General features: G+C 33.9%; 1 protein-coding gene across 2 annotated transcripts; it reads left to right on the top strand.

The window, feature by feature from the left end:
- The first annotated feature begins 709 nt into the window (after positions 1-709).
- Positions 710-16,594, top strand: LOC125670210 (E3 ubiquitin-protein ligase RNF14-like). Of its 2 annotated transcripts, XM_048905253.2 has the most exons (12): positions 721-986; positions 1,326-1,405; positions 3,271-3,387; positions 3,981-4,092; positions 4,190-4,424; positions 5,439-5,552; positions 7,593-7,775; positions 9,463-9,562; positions 10,000-10,146; positions 13,509-13,684; positions 13,896-14,100; positions 16,306-16,594. In XM_048905253.2, the coding sequence occupies exons 2-12, from the start codon at positions 1,379-1,381 to the stop codon at positions 16,531-16,533; spliced, it is 1,644 nt and encodes a 547-aa protein (XP_048761210.2). In that variant the 5' UTR covers positions 721-986; positions 1,326-1,378; the 3' UTR covers positions 16,534-16,594. The 2 variants fall into 2 exon arrangements, with proteins under 2 accessions (XP_048761209.2, XP_048761210.2); XM_048905252.2 differs by lacking the exon at positions 1,326-1,405 and having other exon boundaries at positions 710-986.
- The last annotated feature ends 552 nt before the right edge of the window (positions 16,595-17,146 follow it).

The raw sequence follows: 17,146 nt of genomic DNA, 5'->3' as shown, positions 1-17,146 counted from the left end.
TGCTATTATTCTCTTTTATATAAGTATTCACACGGCACTATCATTATCTGCTATCCCAGAAACTGTTATGTGAGGCAGTTGGGTTATTTTATTTATCATGTTGTTAATTTAAATCTTGTCTGTAATCAGTATTTCATATATAATTATATAGATATGTGCAGTGCAGAAGTGTGAACTCTGTCAGTATTACCGGTAGTACTTCTAAATGATTGTTATTTATTTTCATTGTTATAATTAATTGCCTGTTAACATGTACATGCTAACATCCCCCCCCCCCCCCCCCCCCCCCCCCCCCCCCCCCCCCCCGAGGGCCCTTGGTTGGTGAATAAACTATATTATATTACATGTATATAGAACTTCAACAAAAGGAATATTTAAACTTGACTTATTGATTCAGAATCTTTAATGCATTTCAGACTGAAATTCTGGTTCCTTCTAGATGTGATGCATAGTAATCACTATTAAAAAAAAAACAAAGGTCCGAACCGAACACCCCCCCCCCCCCCCCCCTAAACCCGCCACTGCAAAGTTCACTCGGTCCAACGGTCACACTGTATACATATAATATATTAATATTATTAAGGTTCTACTGTACTTTAATTGTCGTTATACACACAATTGAGTGCATATTCGTTTCAAAATAAATGTTTGGGCTCAGATCTATTGTGCTCTACAAAAGTAAATGAAACATCGGACAAAACTACGCTTAAACTATCTAAATCCAAGAAACCGGAAGTATTGCATATCGTAGGTAAACAAATCGAAAATAATGAATGACTCTCTGTGATGCAATTGCACTTTATTTGGGAAGAGGATGAATGGAATGATGATATCGGCATGTAAAGTCTAGACACAATGTTACCGAATGACATATAGATCTACTGAACACCCTCGAAATGGCGACTGGAGGAGACGTCGAACACTGTCGTCATGGCCAGGAGTGGGCATTACATCATAAAAATAACTATTTAGAGCAAAGCGATGAGGTAGGATATGCACAGAAAGCATTAAAATTTACTTTTGAGAGTTCATGATAGTTCGAGCAATATGTGAAGCAGAAATGTTTAGTACAGTACTAATTCAAATTTACTTTCTTTTACTTTGTTTTGAGGGTTGAAATTTTTTTTTATAATAGGCCTAATAATGATGATATTTATTCAGGCTTATTATGATAATACTTATTCAGGCAAAGCATGTAATTTGTTAAAAGTTTCATAATAAAATAAAGGATGTTGCATAACTATGGACCATGTATCACATTTGGATTTTGTTATGATAAATGCTAATATACAGGGTTGTAACTAACACAAGAATCTGTGTCTCAGACGCAGAAAATTCATTTGGGACGCAAGTTTGTCTGATATGGCGAGTCCCGTGGATGCGTCAGAGACGTCACAGACTCCAAGTATGAATCATAATTTTTTTAATCTAGAAGCCCTGATATTGTGTATTAATGAAAATTCGTAGTAGGAAAAAATCTAGGTAAAATGTTACGTTCTAATGAACCGAAATAATACCACCGAGTTCACAGTGTCCCAATCCGACTTGTTTGTTTAGTGTCAGTCAATTAGGTGCGAATTGGAATATAATATTTAAGAAAGATAATTAGATAACATGGAAAATGAAGAACGTTTTGCCACTGGCAGTTATTTACACTTATTTCTTTACCATGTTTACTTAAATTTGTTTGTTTTACAACTTGGGATCTATATTTGAATATCAATATTTGTCTTCCGGTAGCCATTTTTATTGGAATCGAAAGTAGCATAGTTTGTAAACTTTGGTAGGATTTTCAGATCGTTGGCAAACAAAACTAGTACGCATCCACTTTATCACAATAATAATTTGATTAAAATGCTGTTTAATATTGAATAGAGTTGTTGTGATGATAGGAGATTCGGGGAAATAATTTTTTTGGTGCAGACAATTAAGCCTAGTTGTCCGAGACCAAGTCACGAATGATTAAAAATAAATCTTGAAATTGATATGTGTGTACTGCTTCCATTTTAATTGTCTTATATAAAAAAGACTCATTAGATATTCATGGGACTCATCAAATTTTCATGGGACTCATCAAATTTTCGTGGGACTCAAGCTGCTTATAAACCATAAGTCCGGGACTCGTCTTCGATAATTTCTAGTGACAACCCTGATATATTGCAGACATTTCACCCAGAACTTTACTATACAAAATCACAGACCAGGTGTTATCACACCTCATAGATATTTCATCACAGGCAATTCATGAAGAAAATAAAACATGATGGTATGTAGGCCTACATTTACTTATAAAACAATAGAATGATTGATATCATAATAACCCAAGAGACCACATCAAACGGGGAGTGGGGAGGGAACTTCATTTCTATGTGACAACTTTCACAGAGGCCTGAGATGCCTGCCCATATTACCATTACATAATTAAAGAGTTTGGTCATAGAATCTGTTTCATTTCGTTCTGTTTCGTTAGATTTTGTTACGATTTCATTTTAGTAGGTTTTGTTTTGGCAGGTTTTGATTTGTTTTGATCCCCAATTTTATATTTTTTGTTATTTCTATTTGTCATCAAATGTGATTAAATGTGAAACAAGTTTCTTGTAGGCATGTGTTCTGGTGATATTATTACTTTATGTACACATGTAACGGTATATGATGAATGAATATTTCTTAAACCCTAGGGGATATAGAGTAGGCATATATAGTAACTAAGATCTAAAGATTCTTGTGGTAATCTTATAGAATTTTCCTAACAGCAATATGATAATTACAGTTTATGATGATAAAATGCAAGCACCTGAGATATGTATGTCAGTAAGAATTAATATATGAGCAAGGTGACTCGGCGAGAGATTTGGCCATGGGGACTCTTGGTGCAAGATATATGAGCAAGGTGACTCGGCGAGAGATTTGGCCATGGGGACTCTTGGTGCAAGATATATGAGCAAGGTGACTCAGGCGAGAGATTTGGCCCATGGGACTATTGTAGTAGTCTATAAGTATGTCAGTAAGAATCGATATATGAGCAAGGTGACTCGGGCAAGAAATTTGGCCCATGGGACTATTGTAGTAGTCTATAAGTATGTCATTAAGAATCGATATATGAGCAAGGTGACTCGGGCAAGAGATTTGGCCCATGGGACTCTTCTTGCTAGAATCAAGGAGAGTAATGCAAATGACATTTTAGGTAAGTGAGGATAAAGTACTTCTATATATAATTCTTTACAAAATATTATAAAGTTATTTTTTATTTCTTTTGGATTAACTATAAAGGTGATGGCCCTGGAATCTATTTATGAGCCAGCAGAGGGAGAGGTTGCATTGAGTGTTCTGAGTCGCCCTGACGTGGACGTGGACAGTGAACCAAAGGATGGACTCTTTTGTATTCAGGTAAACTCTAGCATGTAAAAGGGAATGGATCATTATATTCCTTATTGTGCAGATGTTATATTTACCATTCTTATCAATTCTGTAGTAGTTTTGCATAGAACAAATTTGATGGTGGTGGATGTATTGCGCACAGTGATCTTCATCGTCGTTTGATGGTTGTTCTTTCAAGCTAATAAGTTTAACCATAGGAAAGATTAAAGGACATGCACATACCAAAGACATTGTATTGTTACATGTAAATGTACATGTATACAGAGTTATTTTGTATTATTTACGTTTCCAATGTTTTTGCCTTTGCTATCTGAACAAATTGTAAACAATGTGCATATAAATACAGAAAAATATAGTACATCCATTTCAATGGCTGTTTGGCTGGGAATTCCAACAGAAATGAAAGTAGAATGTAGATATTGGAATAAACCTCATTCTTGAAAATACATGAGGGTATGAAATACAATGCTTCACGCCGTCATACTTTGAGGTGTATGCTGGCATGAAGTGTCACAGTTCCAATTACCATTGTGTATTTTCAAAAATAAATTTATTTCTTAACTGACTGTTGATTTTAATGGATCTTTCTGTTCATTGTGTAGGTGGATATACCAGTAAAGACCTCTGGTAAAGCAGTTACAGTGGACATATATATGCCATCAAACGAACTGGAAAAAAATGTGGACTTTTCTGTGTTCAGGCGATCAGACTCAGGTTGTACTGTACATGTGTATACTGAAATTTCTGAGAAATCAATATTGAACTGATTTAGGATATTATATTTCTTGACTTAAATTCTTGTTTGTTGTAGGAATGAGAATAGTTGGCTCAGTGACAGTCAAGTATTTATACCCTATCAGTCTAACTATTGTACTTCCCCATGAATACCCTAGCAGTGCCCTTCCAAAGTTCACAATGTCTTGTCCATGGTTGACCTCACTCCATATGACCTCTTTGTGTCAGATGATGGACAGGCTGTGGGAAGAGTCTATGTACATGCCAGTTTTGTTTACATGGATTACATGGCTTCAAGAGAACCTAATGGAGTAAGTTCTGCCCACTCCTGTAGAAATAAACTTTGCAAAGAAATACCAAAGTATTTTATATAGAACAGACTGATTGATAGTGCTTATTCATGTGTCCATTTAGACTAACAGCTGCACTTATAAATCTTAAACACAAATAAGTACACTGTCCATACTGTGAACTTAATTCTTGAGAACCCATACCCAGGAGAACTGGTACACAGAATTTTGGGTATGAGTTCTCCTGGAGAAATCATACCCAGTTATTTTCAGCAGCCCTAATTCGACGTTCTATATATAGGAAAAGTACATGTACATTTATTCAACCAATCTGGATTTTATTCCCTTTTTAGGACTGAATTTAAGTATCTTGTTCTTTGTGGGGTTCATGGATTGTTAAGATTTTTTCAGTTTCGTTGGGATGTAATTTTCCAAACATTGAAACATTTGTGTAAATTGTGTTTTAAAGTTTAGGGATAAGGATACATGTACTCATGAAATTCACAAAAATTTCATTAGACTTTACAAATATAAAAAGATTCTATGTAGTGCAATACCTTGTAAAGTCATGTAAAGGACTGTGTGTGGTATGGACAAATTTGGTCCGCTAAGTCATAGAATTACTTAAAAAAAATTTGTTGTAAAGTTTGCTTTATTTTGATGGAAATTGTATGCATAACATGTCTAATGTATGTTATATAGATAATACCGACGGTCCTAATTTTAGATGATTTACTTTTCTTCAGACATTTCTCTTAAAGAGAAGTAATGGATGAAAAATGAATCATATGTTCTCCAATGCACCTGATGTATTCAAATAAAAAACAAGCAATAGAAAAGTGACATTTTCTGTGAAAAAAAACAACAACAAAAAACAATGACAGACAATGAAAACACTAATTCAATTTGACATTAAATATTGCAAGAGACATGGTAAACATCATGGTGGTTTTGCCTTACACACAAATCCTTAATTATCTTGTATAGCTCCATCTTGCTTTTCAGATAGGTACAAAATACAGATTTCTTTTGCAGTCATCTTGGTTTGAGAGATAGGATATTACTGCAAACTGATGATGTAGAAGACAGTGACAATAGAGTCTTATCTGAATGCATGCAAATAGAGGAAGCTGTGACTAGTATCCTCAGGTAACATAATCACTAACTTCCATTTAATACTTCATACTCATATCTCTAACATGTAACATTTTTATGCCCCCTTTAAATGGGCATGGACACGATTTGAGCTAACAAAATTCAAATTTTATTTTTCCATTTTTATTTTTTACAACGGTCAACCAAAATTTGAATATGAGTTGTTGAGTTACAATTGAGATACAGCACTCGCAATTCTTTTTTATGTAAACAAGACTCATGCCATGTTTTGTTTACATATAAATTGCTTAATAGAAAATAGCAAGTTTAAGACAAAATGAGATGTGCCAATCACTAGAAACCATTGAACTGTGTTAAAAGGGGAATGGACATGGTTGAGCTGAAAATTTTATTTTTCCATTTTTATTGTTAACAGTGCTTAACTAACGTATTTCTAATAATTAACCAAAATTTGAGTATCAGTTGTTGAGTTACAAGTGAGATACAGCACTCACAATTCTTTGTTATGTAAACAAGGTTTGTGTCATGTTTTTGTTACATATAGATTGCTTGATGGAAAATAGCATGTTTAAAACAAAATTAGATGTGCTAAACACTAGAAACTATTAAATTATGGTCAGAATTAACTTGTAAATTGAAAACATCTGCTTTAAATGAAACTTTTACTAGTATATTTATCCTATGTAAACAAAAACATGGTACAAGCCTTGTTTACATAACAAAGAATTGTGACCTCTGAATCTCCCATGTTCCTCGACAATTGACATTCAATATTTAGCTGACCATTAAAAATACCTTAGTTAAGCATTCTAAACATTTAAAATGGAAGACAAAAATTTTAAAAAATTTAAGCACAAATCTTGTCCATGCCCCTTTAAAAGGGGGAGGGGGCATAATGTACATGTCAGTCAGTTAGTGGGCATGTCGCTCTGTTGTTAGGTTGGTAGACCAAGTGTTGTCTGTTCAATATTTTAAGAACCCTTTTCTTAACAGACATTAAACTTGTTGAACTGGTTTTCCATAAAGAGAAGATGACCCCTATTGATTTTGAATTCACAAGGTCAAGGTCAAACTACTCTTGACATAGGGAGATATTGTCTGCTTAAGATCTTGATAGCCCTTTGCTTGACAGATATCAAACTTAGTTCCATAACAAGTAGATGTCCCCTTTTGATTTTGAGGTCATAAGGGGAGGGGTTTAGCATTTATACTTGTAAAACACTTCTTTTATACTTTGATACTCATATTTCTAACATGTAACATTTCTACTTTGCTACTCATATTATTTCTAAGTTTCGAATTTGAAACTTTTTATACTTTTGAATTAGTACTCATATTTTTAAACGGACTGATTCACGATTTTCCCCTAAATTTTGTTTTTCACTTTAAATGATTAAGATCTACAGTCTAATATGTTTAAAAGGTTTCATAAAAAAATTAAGGTTATTCATCACGACAGAAGCTCATTATAGAGAGTTTACTATTTGTTTTGAAAACAAAGATTGAGGTGTGTTATTGTTTACGAAGTTTTCAAAATAAATGGATATTGATCAAAGTTTATTATATATATCACATCTCATGTATACTTTAGGTAAAATGTGTCATTTAAAAGTTTCAAATTTTTTATTGTAAAAAATGAAGATGCTTTAAATTATAAAATTAACATTTCACTGGTTTGTTCGTCTACATAAAAAGACTCAAGTCTTTGTTTACATAACAAAGAATCAAAGCTAAAATATTGATCTTATCCTTGCATTCAGATGGTCCAAATTTTGGTTGTCAACATTAAATGAGTTATATTTTTAATTTTTAACATCAAAAATGAAATATATTTCTTTCGAAAAATGTGAACCAATCCCTTTAAGTTTTGAACATGTAACAATTTATACTTTGGTACTCATATTTCTAAGTTTCTAAAGTTTAGCATTTTATATTTTGGTACACTTTACTCATTTTTAACTGCATGTTTATGAAAATATCCAAATTAAACTTAACTTATTGTAGCATGGGAAATTTTGCATTTTTTGATTCAGTGGATAAAACTGAGATAGATATTTTCATTATACTGTTTAGGTATGATCATCACAGAGACGAAGACGAATTTACTCAGCGTGAACAGGAGTGTAACATTTGTTTCACACAGCAGACAGGCAGGACTTTCATAAGGATCCAGCCTTGTAAACATCACTTCTGTCGAGACTGTGTTGATGAATATTGCAGGACACACATTAAGGATGGCAATGTTTTGAACCTGAAGTACTTTCTATTTATTGATAGTATTTTAGACTTAGATTTAACACTCAGTGTTTTAATACTGTAAATGTATACAAATAATGTATGTACAGATGACTCAAGATAATTCGAAGTCCACTAGACTGCAGAAAAACTTTGAGTGATCAAGAGTTAGAGTTTTCACAAGTAGGTTAGATTTAAAATTCAGCAGTCCAATCAATGTATTTTAAATCTTACGCTAACAGATTGCTTAGTTTCACTACTCAGTTCTTTTTGAGCAATACTTGCCATACTGATATTGTAACAAAGTCATGAAAAATATACGCAATTGGAGAAGAAATACTAATTATTTGCGTGTTTTGTTGTTGCTGGATTAAATGATTGTAGTGCAGGCTTGTACTATGAGCTCTAATGACTAAAGCGCCCAAAAAAACCCATGTTGGAGCTGCACATTCATCTACAAACGTTTTTCGTCACCAATCTCAGAAGTCCCTCATCAAAAATGGCGGAGATATCACAGAGTCACATCTCCTTGATATCAAATTAAGAATTTACACATACTGGATTATCTCAAATTAAGAATTTACACGTACTGGATTATCTCAAATTAAGAATTTACACGTACTGGATTATCTCAATTTCATTCTAGCCTTGTGGTCCCCTACACAATGCAGAATACCACACTAGGCCTAATGTTTAACAAAATGTAATACTGTGGCAAGACAATAGTTGCGCAATGCCGTGGTCTACATTTTAATGTCACAATACACCGGGTGCAGTGGCAGATCCGAATTAGGAGTGGAAGGGTGACGATGAAAATTAACAAAATTCATTATTGAAGATATGTCTATGAAAATATTTGACTTCAGATGACAGTGATCAACTTGATTCTTTTTAGGTGTGTAAGTGGAAAAATGTATTATTATAACAACGAAAAAAGGAGGGGATCAAACATGTAGAAATTTTTCTTTACTGTTATATGCGAATGCTGAAATATTTAATCATTGTGTTAATTTAAAATATGTCAATTTTACACTCTACATGAGGATTATTAGATTTTTAAGGGTAATTTCTTCCTTCCCAATATATAGTCATTTTGCATGATTTTAACCTATATCCTAATGTGCAATTTCATTACATTACAAATCTTTCTTTAAACAACATATCTTAATTCCATTGGTAGAGCTAGGCTATGTCAGGTGCATATTTATGGGGCAATGGAGGGGCCAAACCCAGCACCCATGGGCTAGGTAGAAAATAAATATATTTGCTTATTTCTATGCACTTCCAATTGTAAATAACGCATGTCAGTCCATGGTTTCAATTGCACCCCAAAAAATTGCATTGTGTGAAACTCGCTCCCTGGGGAAAATTTCCACGAAGGTTCATATACATGTAGCTGTGCTCACTCTGTCGGTAGCTCTGTCAACATATTATAGTAGGTAAGGTAGTAAAACACTTATTGCATGGCTTCTTTGGGAAAAGTCAAATTGTTGTCCCTTGGTAGGAGAGAAGACCTGGGAAACTGTTGCTTTTGGGCAACAACCCTGTCACAGGAAAACAATTTGACTGTTCCCCAAGAAACCATGCAATACGTGTATAATATTTTTGAGCAGTGTTTACCAGTGGTAAATGTTACTGGTAACTGATTTACAAATTAATATGCAATACTAGTTTAGAGATGAACATTTCATACGATTGTGACTTTCAGGTGTCCAGAAACAGACTGTAAATGTGAGATCCCACCACCACTGGTATCAGCCAACCTTACCCCTGAAGAGTATGAAAGATATGAAACTTTATCTCTAAGGGTAAGACTCAGGTTTACTCTATGACATAAGTTATTATGATAATAGACTTTTAAGTAATATAAAATGATAATTACCATATATAATGATACATGACCCAAAGATATTTTAGAATTTAGTGTTTATGCTTTTAGCCTAGAGAAATTTTGACACATATTTTGCAATTTTCAAGGAAAGCATGAAAAATCACCAACTTTGTTGCTTAGTATTTCAGAAGTAAATTCAGTGAAAATGGGGGAAAATATCTAATTTTAGTTTTTAGGTCACTTAGGTGACCTACTGCAATTGGTCAGCTTCCATTGAATTTCAGGAAAATCAAAGAATGTTTGGATTTTAGGGCCAAAATAGTTACTGACAAAGTTCACTGAACAAATTAATGCATACTGCTGAATGACAAACATGTAACAAATCCTTGATGTGATATTGTGTTGGCATTTCAGAAAGGACTGGATTGCATGGGAGACATTGTTTGGTGCCCCCGCTGTCAGAACCCTGTCATTCAGGAAAAAGAGGAGGAGCTTAAGCTGGGTCACTGCCTTGCCTGCTTCTACAGTTTCTGTACACAGTGTCAGGAGCAATGGCATCAGGTAACAATATATGTCCTAAAAACTAATGCCGAAAGACAGTGGGGCTTTGCAAAGCAGGCATCTTTTGCAGCATGGCATATTGTAAGGCATTATTCCTACAATTGTGAATGAAATATCAGAAACACAAGAATATTGAAAACCAATAGAAATCAGGATTTTAGTTCAAGACAGCATTCTTGCAAATGCCTTTAAAATCAAATACAAATTACACTACAAAAGCTAGTTACAAGGACATTACCTTTCAAATGACATTGACTTTTAGGGATGCAGATCTTTATGCAAGGATTTATTCTTGAGATTCTGAAAAAAAAATGAATAAGCAATATAGCTTGAATCTTGTATGTAAATTTTTATATATTGATGAGGTGCAGATCGAATTTGAGTTTTGTTCTTGTTTGCTGATTTTTTCATGGAGTTGTGCCCCTTTTATAAAGTATGTATTCATTTTATGGCTGTTAAAACATATAAAGGATTGTTGTAGAGTTATTCATGGTACTAAATGTGTAACATACGATCTGAATACCATGATGGATTTCCTGCATTCAGAAATGAAACTTATAATTCTTGTTTTGATGCATGCATCAAACGAAAAATTGGACGGAAAACTTTGTCAATGCGTGTAGCATTCAGTGACCTTGACCTTTTACATATAATCCCATAAAGCAATTTAGATATTTTCTATTCAGTGACCTTGACCTTTTACATATAACCTCAAAGTAATTTAGTTAGAAGATGTGTATGCCAAGTAACAATTAATCCTGTAAGTCTGATAAAATTTTGATGTAAAATTTAGTGAAGATTTTATTCACTAGAAATTTTGAAATTTCCTATCCACCTTGACCTTTTACATGTACCTTGAAAACAATAGGTTCCAAGAGCTTTATAAAGAATATCATTCCTGCCTGTCTGACAAGATTTGGATAAAAAATCATACTTAAACTTGTCCACAAAAAATATTGCGATAGGTCTACATCCATTGTCCATTAACAATTGAACATTAACTACCATTCTAATTCTTTTCAAATTTACTATAAAGCATCTTTGGGATAAGGAAAACAGGAATTGTAAATTTCAGGGCTCCTGCACCACTGGAGCCATAGGGGGCTTGACAAAAGGTGCCCAAAATTTACCACTTTTCAAAAATTTTCATCTCTACAATGCACATCTGTAAGAAAAAATGAATTCAGTCATGTAGGGTAGAAAGGTCCCAACTGAAATTGTAAATTTAATCATCCCATTGGTAGGTGTTTTGGTATCATGATGGGGCCAAAATGGTCACAGTGATTAAATATGTGCATCAAAATTTGAACATTATTATTTTTTCACTCACATGAGCTAAAAACAATAGTGAGCTATTCTGATCACTTGTCTGGTGTCAGTTGGTTCGTATGTAAACTTTTGACATTTTTGACTTCTTCTCCAGAACCACGGCTAATTTCAGCCAAACTTGACATAAAGCATGCTTGGGTAAAGAGTATTCAAGTTTGTTCAAATGAAGTGTCACACCCTTTTTGAAGTGGAGATAATCAATAATTAGTAAAAATTTTGTGGCATTTTTTAGCTCAAGTGAGCTTTTCTGATCAAAACTTTCTGTTGTCTGTCATTGGTGTCATTGTTGTAAACTTTTCACATTTTCATCTTCTTCTCCAGTACCACTTGGCCAATTTCAACCAAACTTGGCAAAATTGAAGGGGATTGAAGTTTGTTCAAATGAGGGGTCAATGTCCTCCAAGGGGAGATAATAGCGGATTGCTACACTGACAAATTTTAAAGACCTTCTCCAGAACCAGCAATCCAATTTCAATCAAACTGAGTACAAATCATCCTTGGGTAAAGGGAATTCAAGTTTGTTCAAATGAAGGGCCATTGTCCATTCAAAGGGGAGATAATCACAAAAATGCAAAAATAGGGTGAGGTCATTTAAAAATCTTCTCGAGAACCATTGGGCCAGAAAAGTTCAAATTTACATGGCAGCTTCCTGACATGCAGGACCACAATGGAAACTAGCTATATGCTAATTTGTGTTATCCTGGATAAATAAAGGCTATTATTATTACATAGTGCAAATTCAGGTTTGTTAAAATCATGGCCCCAGGGGGTAAGGTGGGGCCACAATAGGAGATTTAAGTTTTACATGCGAATATATAGGGAAAAATATTTTAAAATCTTCTTTTTAAGAACCGCTGGTCCAGACAGGTTTAAATTTACATAGCAGCTTTCTGACATTGTGCAGATTCAAGTTTGTTAAATTCATGCCCCTCTCCCCCACCACTGGGGTAGGATGGGGCCACAAAAGGGGATCAAAGTTTTACTTGCAAATATAAAGGGAAAATTTAATTTAAGCAGTACTTTATTATGTATGATATAATGAGGATTAGGCAACACCTATATATGCCTTCTCCTTTAAGGTGCAAGGTAAAGTCCACATGATGTACATGAGAAAGTACAATATATATGATGATTGATGATAATATCTCAATAATACATGTATATCATTCAAAGTATAATGATAATATGAGGATTATGATTACTTGATATGCATAAAAGGAATGAGGGAGTGGTTAATGGGAACTAGGAGGGACATACAAAAGAAAAAAAGAAGATGAAATCAAGTAAAAATAATGAAAGAGGAATAAATAAGTACAAAAAAGCAGGAGAGAGAAAAAAATGAGGGTACTGACTCAACAGGCATATATAACAGATGCACCTGTTGTATTGAATGCATTTTCCAAAATCTTTTGCTTTCCAGAATGTACTTCAGAATATATTAAAAAATCTTTATGTTGTCTTTAAACTCAAGAATCTCATCACTACGGAGCAATAACTTTAATGATATGGGAACTTGCAGTTGGATTGCATTTATTGACTCTAGTAAAAGAATAATTCTTTGTACTGAGAACTGAACACATTCAATGAAAAAAAATGAGATAAGCATTTTCAGTAGGGTGACCACACATATCACAAGTAGCATTATCTCTTAGAAAATGACCATGTAAGTCAAAATTTAGATTACTAGCATCATTTATTGATTGACAATGCAAGATGTTTACTTTGCATTTACCATGATTAAACAGTTTATTTGGTGTTGTTTTTTTGTAGTACATATTTTTTATAGCAGTTTTAAATGATGTAAGAGTAGGGAGGTTTCTAATATGGGTAGGTAGGTCATTCCATAGATTGATTGTTGAAGGTAGAAAAATACATGTGTAGGGAAAATCTTTAAATGTATTCAGTAAAAGAGATGCAAGTTTGTTCAAAGGAAATCTATAACCATTTCCTAGTGGAGAAGCATTGAAAATGGTTGGGATCAGCATTTCCACCTTCTTTTTTCGAATCTTTAAATAACAAGTGATTTTCTCCAGGGAAAATGTTATGCAGACCTTCTTGAACAAGAAATGGATGATAAGAAAGAAAACTTTGAGGAGGAAAGGCAAAAAAGGCTGGCCAGGAAACGAGAGGAAATGCTGAGCCGTGAAGTCATTGCTAAAACCACACAACCATGCCCAAGTTGCAAAATGGACATCTCTAAAATGTCTGGGTAGGATGTCAAAAATACAATTCTACATTGTTGTTGTTCTTTAACTGAAGATAGATTCTTACTTTTAAATTACTCTAATGAATTGAATTCCTTGTATTAAGTTTCTAATATTTTAAGATTAAAAATCTCAAATATATATTATTCAAATTACATTGAAAATATAACAAAATATAACAACATAGATAAGATTCACAAATTTTTACATTTCCAGATGTAACAAGGTGGTTTGTGGATACTGCTCCAAAGCAATGTGCTGGGGTTGTGGAAAAGACATTACAAGGGAATCTTATGCACATTTTAGCGAATGTTTTGTAGATACATTCCATGTAGACTACAACAACGACTTTTTTAATGATGGAGGAGTATTATTACGTAGAAATCTTGGTACACAGATACATAAGAGGGAGCCTAACCCGGTAATTCTGTTTTTATCTCTAGTGTATTACTTCCACATACAAAAACAAAGGCCCCCTGTCACAGCAGGTATGGCACGATAAAGATCCCTCCCTGCTCAAAGGCCATAATTGCTGAGTATAGGCCTAAATTTTGCAGCCCTTCACCGCTGATGGTGACGTTTCCATATGAGTGAAAGATTCTCGAGAGGGACGTTAAACAAAATACAATCAATCCACACACTGAAATACTGTATGCTTCATTTGTCTGTTCCTTTATTTATTTGCTTACTAAAATCAACAGTAATGCTTTTTTTCAAAATTAAATGGATTTTGTACAAAAATCCCAATGCATTTCAATTGTTATTCTCAATTTGATCAAAATGATGTAGAATTGAAATTGTAACATTAAAAAAGATTATGTTTTGGTACCATTTTTGGTATTTTGACATAAAATGCTATTTTTTCCACATAGTTTTCATTAGGATACATCAAACACAGGCTGAACAAAATTCATATCTATGCCTTAGATTTATCTTTCCAGTGCACATATGTTATAGAAATTTTGCTGTACTCTTACATTTCATTTTCTCAAAATTTAGCATTTCAACGAGGTTTAATAAATAGCATGTCACTTTTCATGCTATTTACTCCAAATGACTGTAAACATCGGAGACAAATTTTGTGTAACTGCATTGGATATGATCTCTTTTATAAAAGAAAAAAAAGATGTAAGCTAACTTTAAAGCTTAAAATTTTGAGTTTTACGGGGGGGGGGGGCCAGTAATGCTGCAATATGAGTTTTACAGGGGGCCAGTAATGCTGCAATATGAGTTTTACAGGGGGCCAGGAATGCTGTAATATGTGTAGTCCTTTAATCCTGTTTAAATATGCTAAAAAATAAAGAGGCATGGAAATTTTTTGTGTACAATATACAACCATTCTGATTGTCTCTACCAGTGACTGAAATATATGATATTACAGTAGTCATATATGCAAATGTTTTGTTTAGGTGGAATACCTAGAATACACATTTGTTATCTTGGTTACAAAGAAATGATTTCATGTATATTCTTGGTTTTGTCTCAGGTGTTATTGTAAATTTGAAATGTAACTGTAACAGAGTCAAGTATATGCCTCTACTGAGAATGAAACCCAGAACGTCTGGCACAACAGTCCAATGCCCTACCAATCAAGCTTAAGGGTTACCCTGTAGCCAGAGTTAGTAATTAGGGGTTACCCCTATAGCCAGAGTTAGTAATTAGGGGTTACCCTTTAGCCAGAGTTAGTAATTAGGGGTTACCCTGTAGCCAGAATTAGTAATTAGGGGTTACCCCTATAGCCAGAGTTAGTAATTAGGGGTTACCCTTTAGCCAGAGTTAGTAATTAGGGGTTACCCTTTAGCCAGAGTTAGTAATTAAGGGTTAACCCTCTAGCCAGAGCTAGTAATTAAGTAATTAAGGGTTACTCTTTAGCCTGAGCTAGTAATTAAGGGTTACTCTTTAGCCAGAGCTAGTAATTAAGGGTTACTTTTTAGCCAGAGCTAGTAATTAAGGGTTACTCTTTAGCAAGAGCTAGTAATTAAGGGTTACTCTTTAGCAAGAGCTAGTAATTAAGGGTTACTCTTTAGCAAGAGCTAGTAATTAAGGGTTACACTTTAGCCAGAGCTAGTAATTAAGGGTTACTCTTTAGCCAGAGTTAGTAATTAAGGGATACATTTGGCGCCCACGTTGGGATCTCTCTGGTAGGTGAGAGTGATTGCCTTCAGAACTTTGCCCCACAGGCACTTAGTAGCACTCTGAGAGAGTTAGGACTCTCCCACTCTCTGGAGTGAAACAATGTGGTAGTATCCTTCTAGTTCTGGTACATGGGTTAAACATTTAGCTCTATTGACCTATAATCGGTAATATAATGAAAAAGTGAAGATAACTATCAGTAGAGTGCTGGACTGCCGTGCCAGACGTTCCAGGTTCAATTTTCAACAGAGACATAAAACAATCTCTGTTACATAATGAGTAATGAATTACTGTGTACTGAAAGACTAAGATACAAAATGTAGATAAATGTGTAAAATACATCTATCAAGGTTATTATATGATCAGTTATGTAACTGTACAATAATAGATTATGTAACTGTACAATAATAGATTATGTAACTGTACAATAATAAATTATGCAATTACTTAATCATTTTTTGCATACTATTACTCTATATATTTTTCTTGGTAGACACTTGCTCAAATCAACTTGACTTTGACTACACATCCTGAGGAGAAGAAGAATTTAATCAGATGTCCATACTGCAAACAACGAAATCTGAAAAGTAATAATGATAACCATATTCGCTGTTGGAACTGCTCTCATAGCACATGTTTCCTGTGCAAGAAGGCCATTTTAGAAATCCCAATCACTAAACATTTCTTGCCACCAAGTCTCTGCAAACAACACACATCATGACAAAAAAGGATGCAACGATTCATCTCTGTTCACAGAAATAATAAAAATACCAAAAAGTAAACCTTCTTTTCTTTTCATTTCACATGTTGGGATGTTGACGTTATTCCCTGTTATGAATTTACTATTTAGCTAACTTGAGCTGAAAGCTCATGTGAGCTCTTTTGATCACTTTTTGTCCGGTGTCCATCTGTAAACTTTTAACAATTTTTAGGTAATCTGAGTAAATTCAGGTGACCTATTGCAATTGGTCACCATCCATCGATGACAGTTGTCCATTGTGCATTAACAATTGAGCATTTTTATCTTCTTGATGACTACCATTCCAATTCTTTTGGTATATAGTGTTTATGTGTAAAACATTTGAATAACATCTTTAGTGCTATTGATACTAAATTGAAACTATATGGATATTTGGACAGAGCAGGCAGTCCTTTTTCAAAATTGTAAATTTCATGATCCCAGGGGTAGGGATTTTGGTATCAGGGTGGTGCCAAAATGGTCAATGATTAAATGTGTTGACACATAAATGATTTTAACTTCTTCTGATAACTGCCTTTTCAATTCTTTTCAAATTTGGTATGAAGCATCATTGGGACAAGGGGAACATAAATTG

This window comes from Ostrea edulis, chromosome 4 (genome assembly GCF_947568905.1).
Source record: "Ostrea edulis chromosome 4, xbOstEdul1.1, whole genome shotgun sequence".
Classification (NCBI taxonomy): Eukaryota; Metazoa; Mollusca; class Bivalvia; order Ostreida; family Ostreidae; genus Ostrea; species Ostrea edulis.
This window is presented reverse-complemented; position numbering and strand designations above follow the sequence as displayed.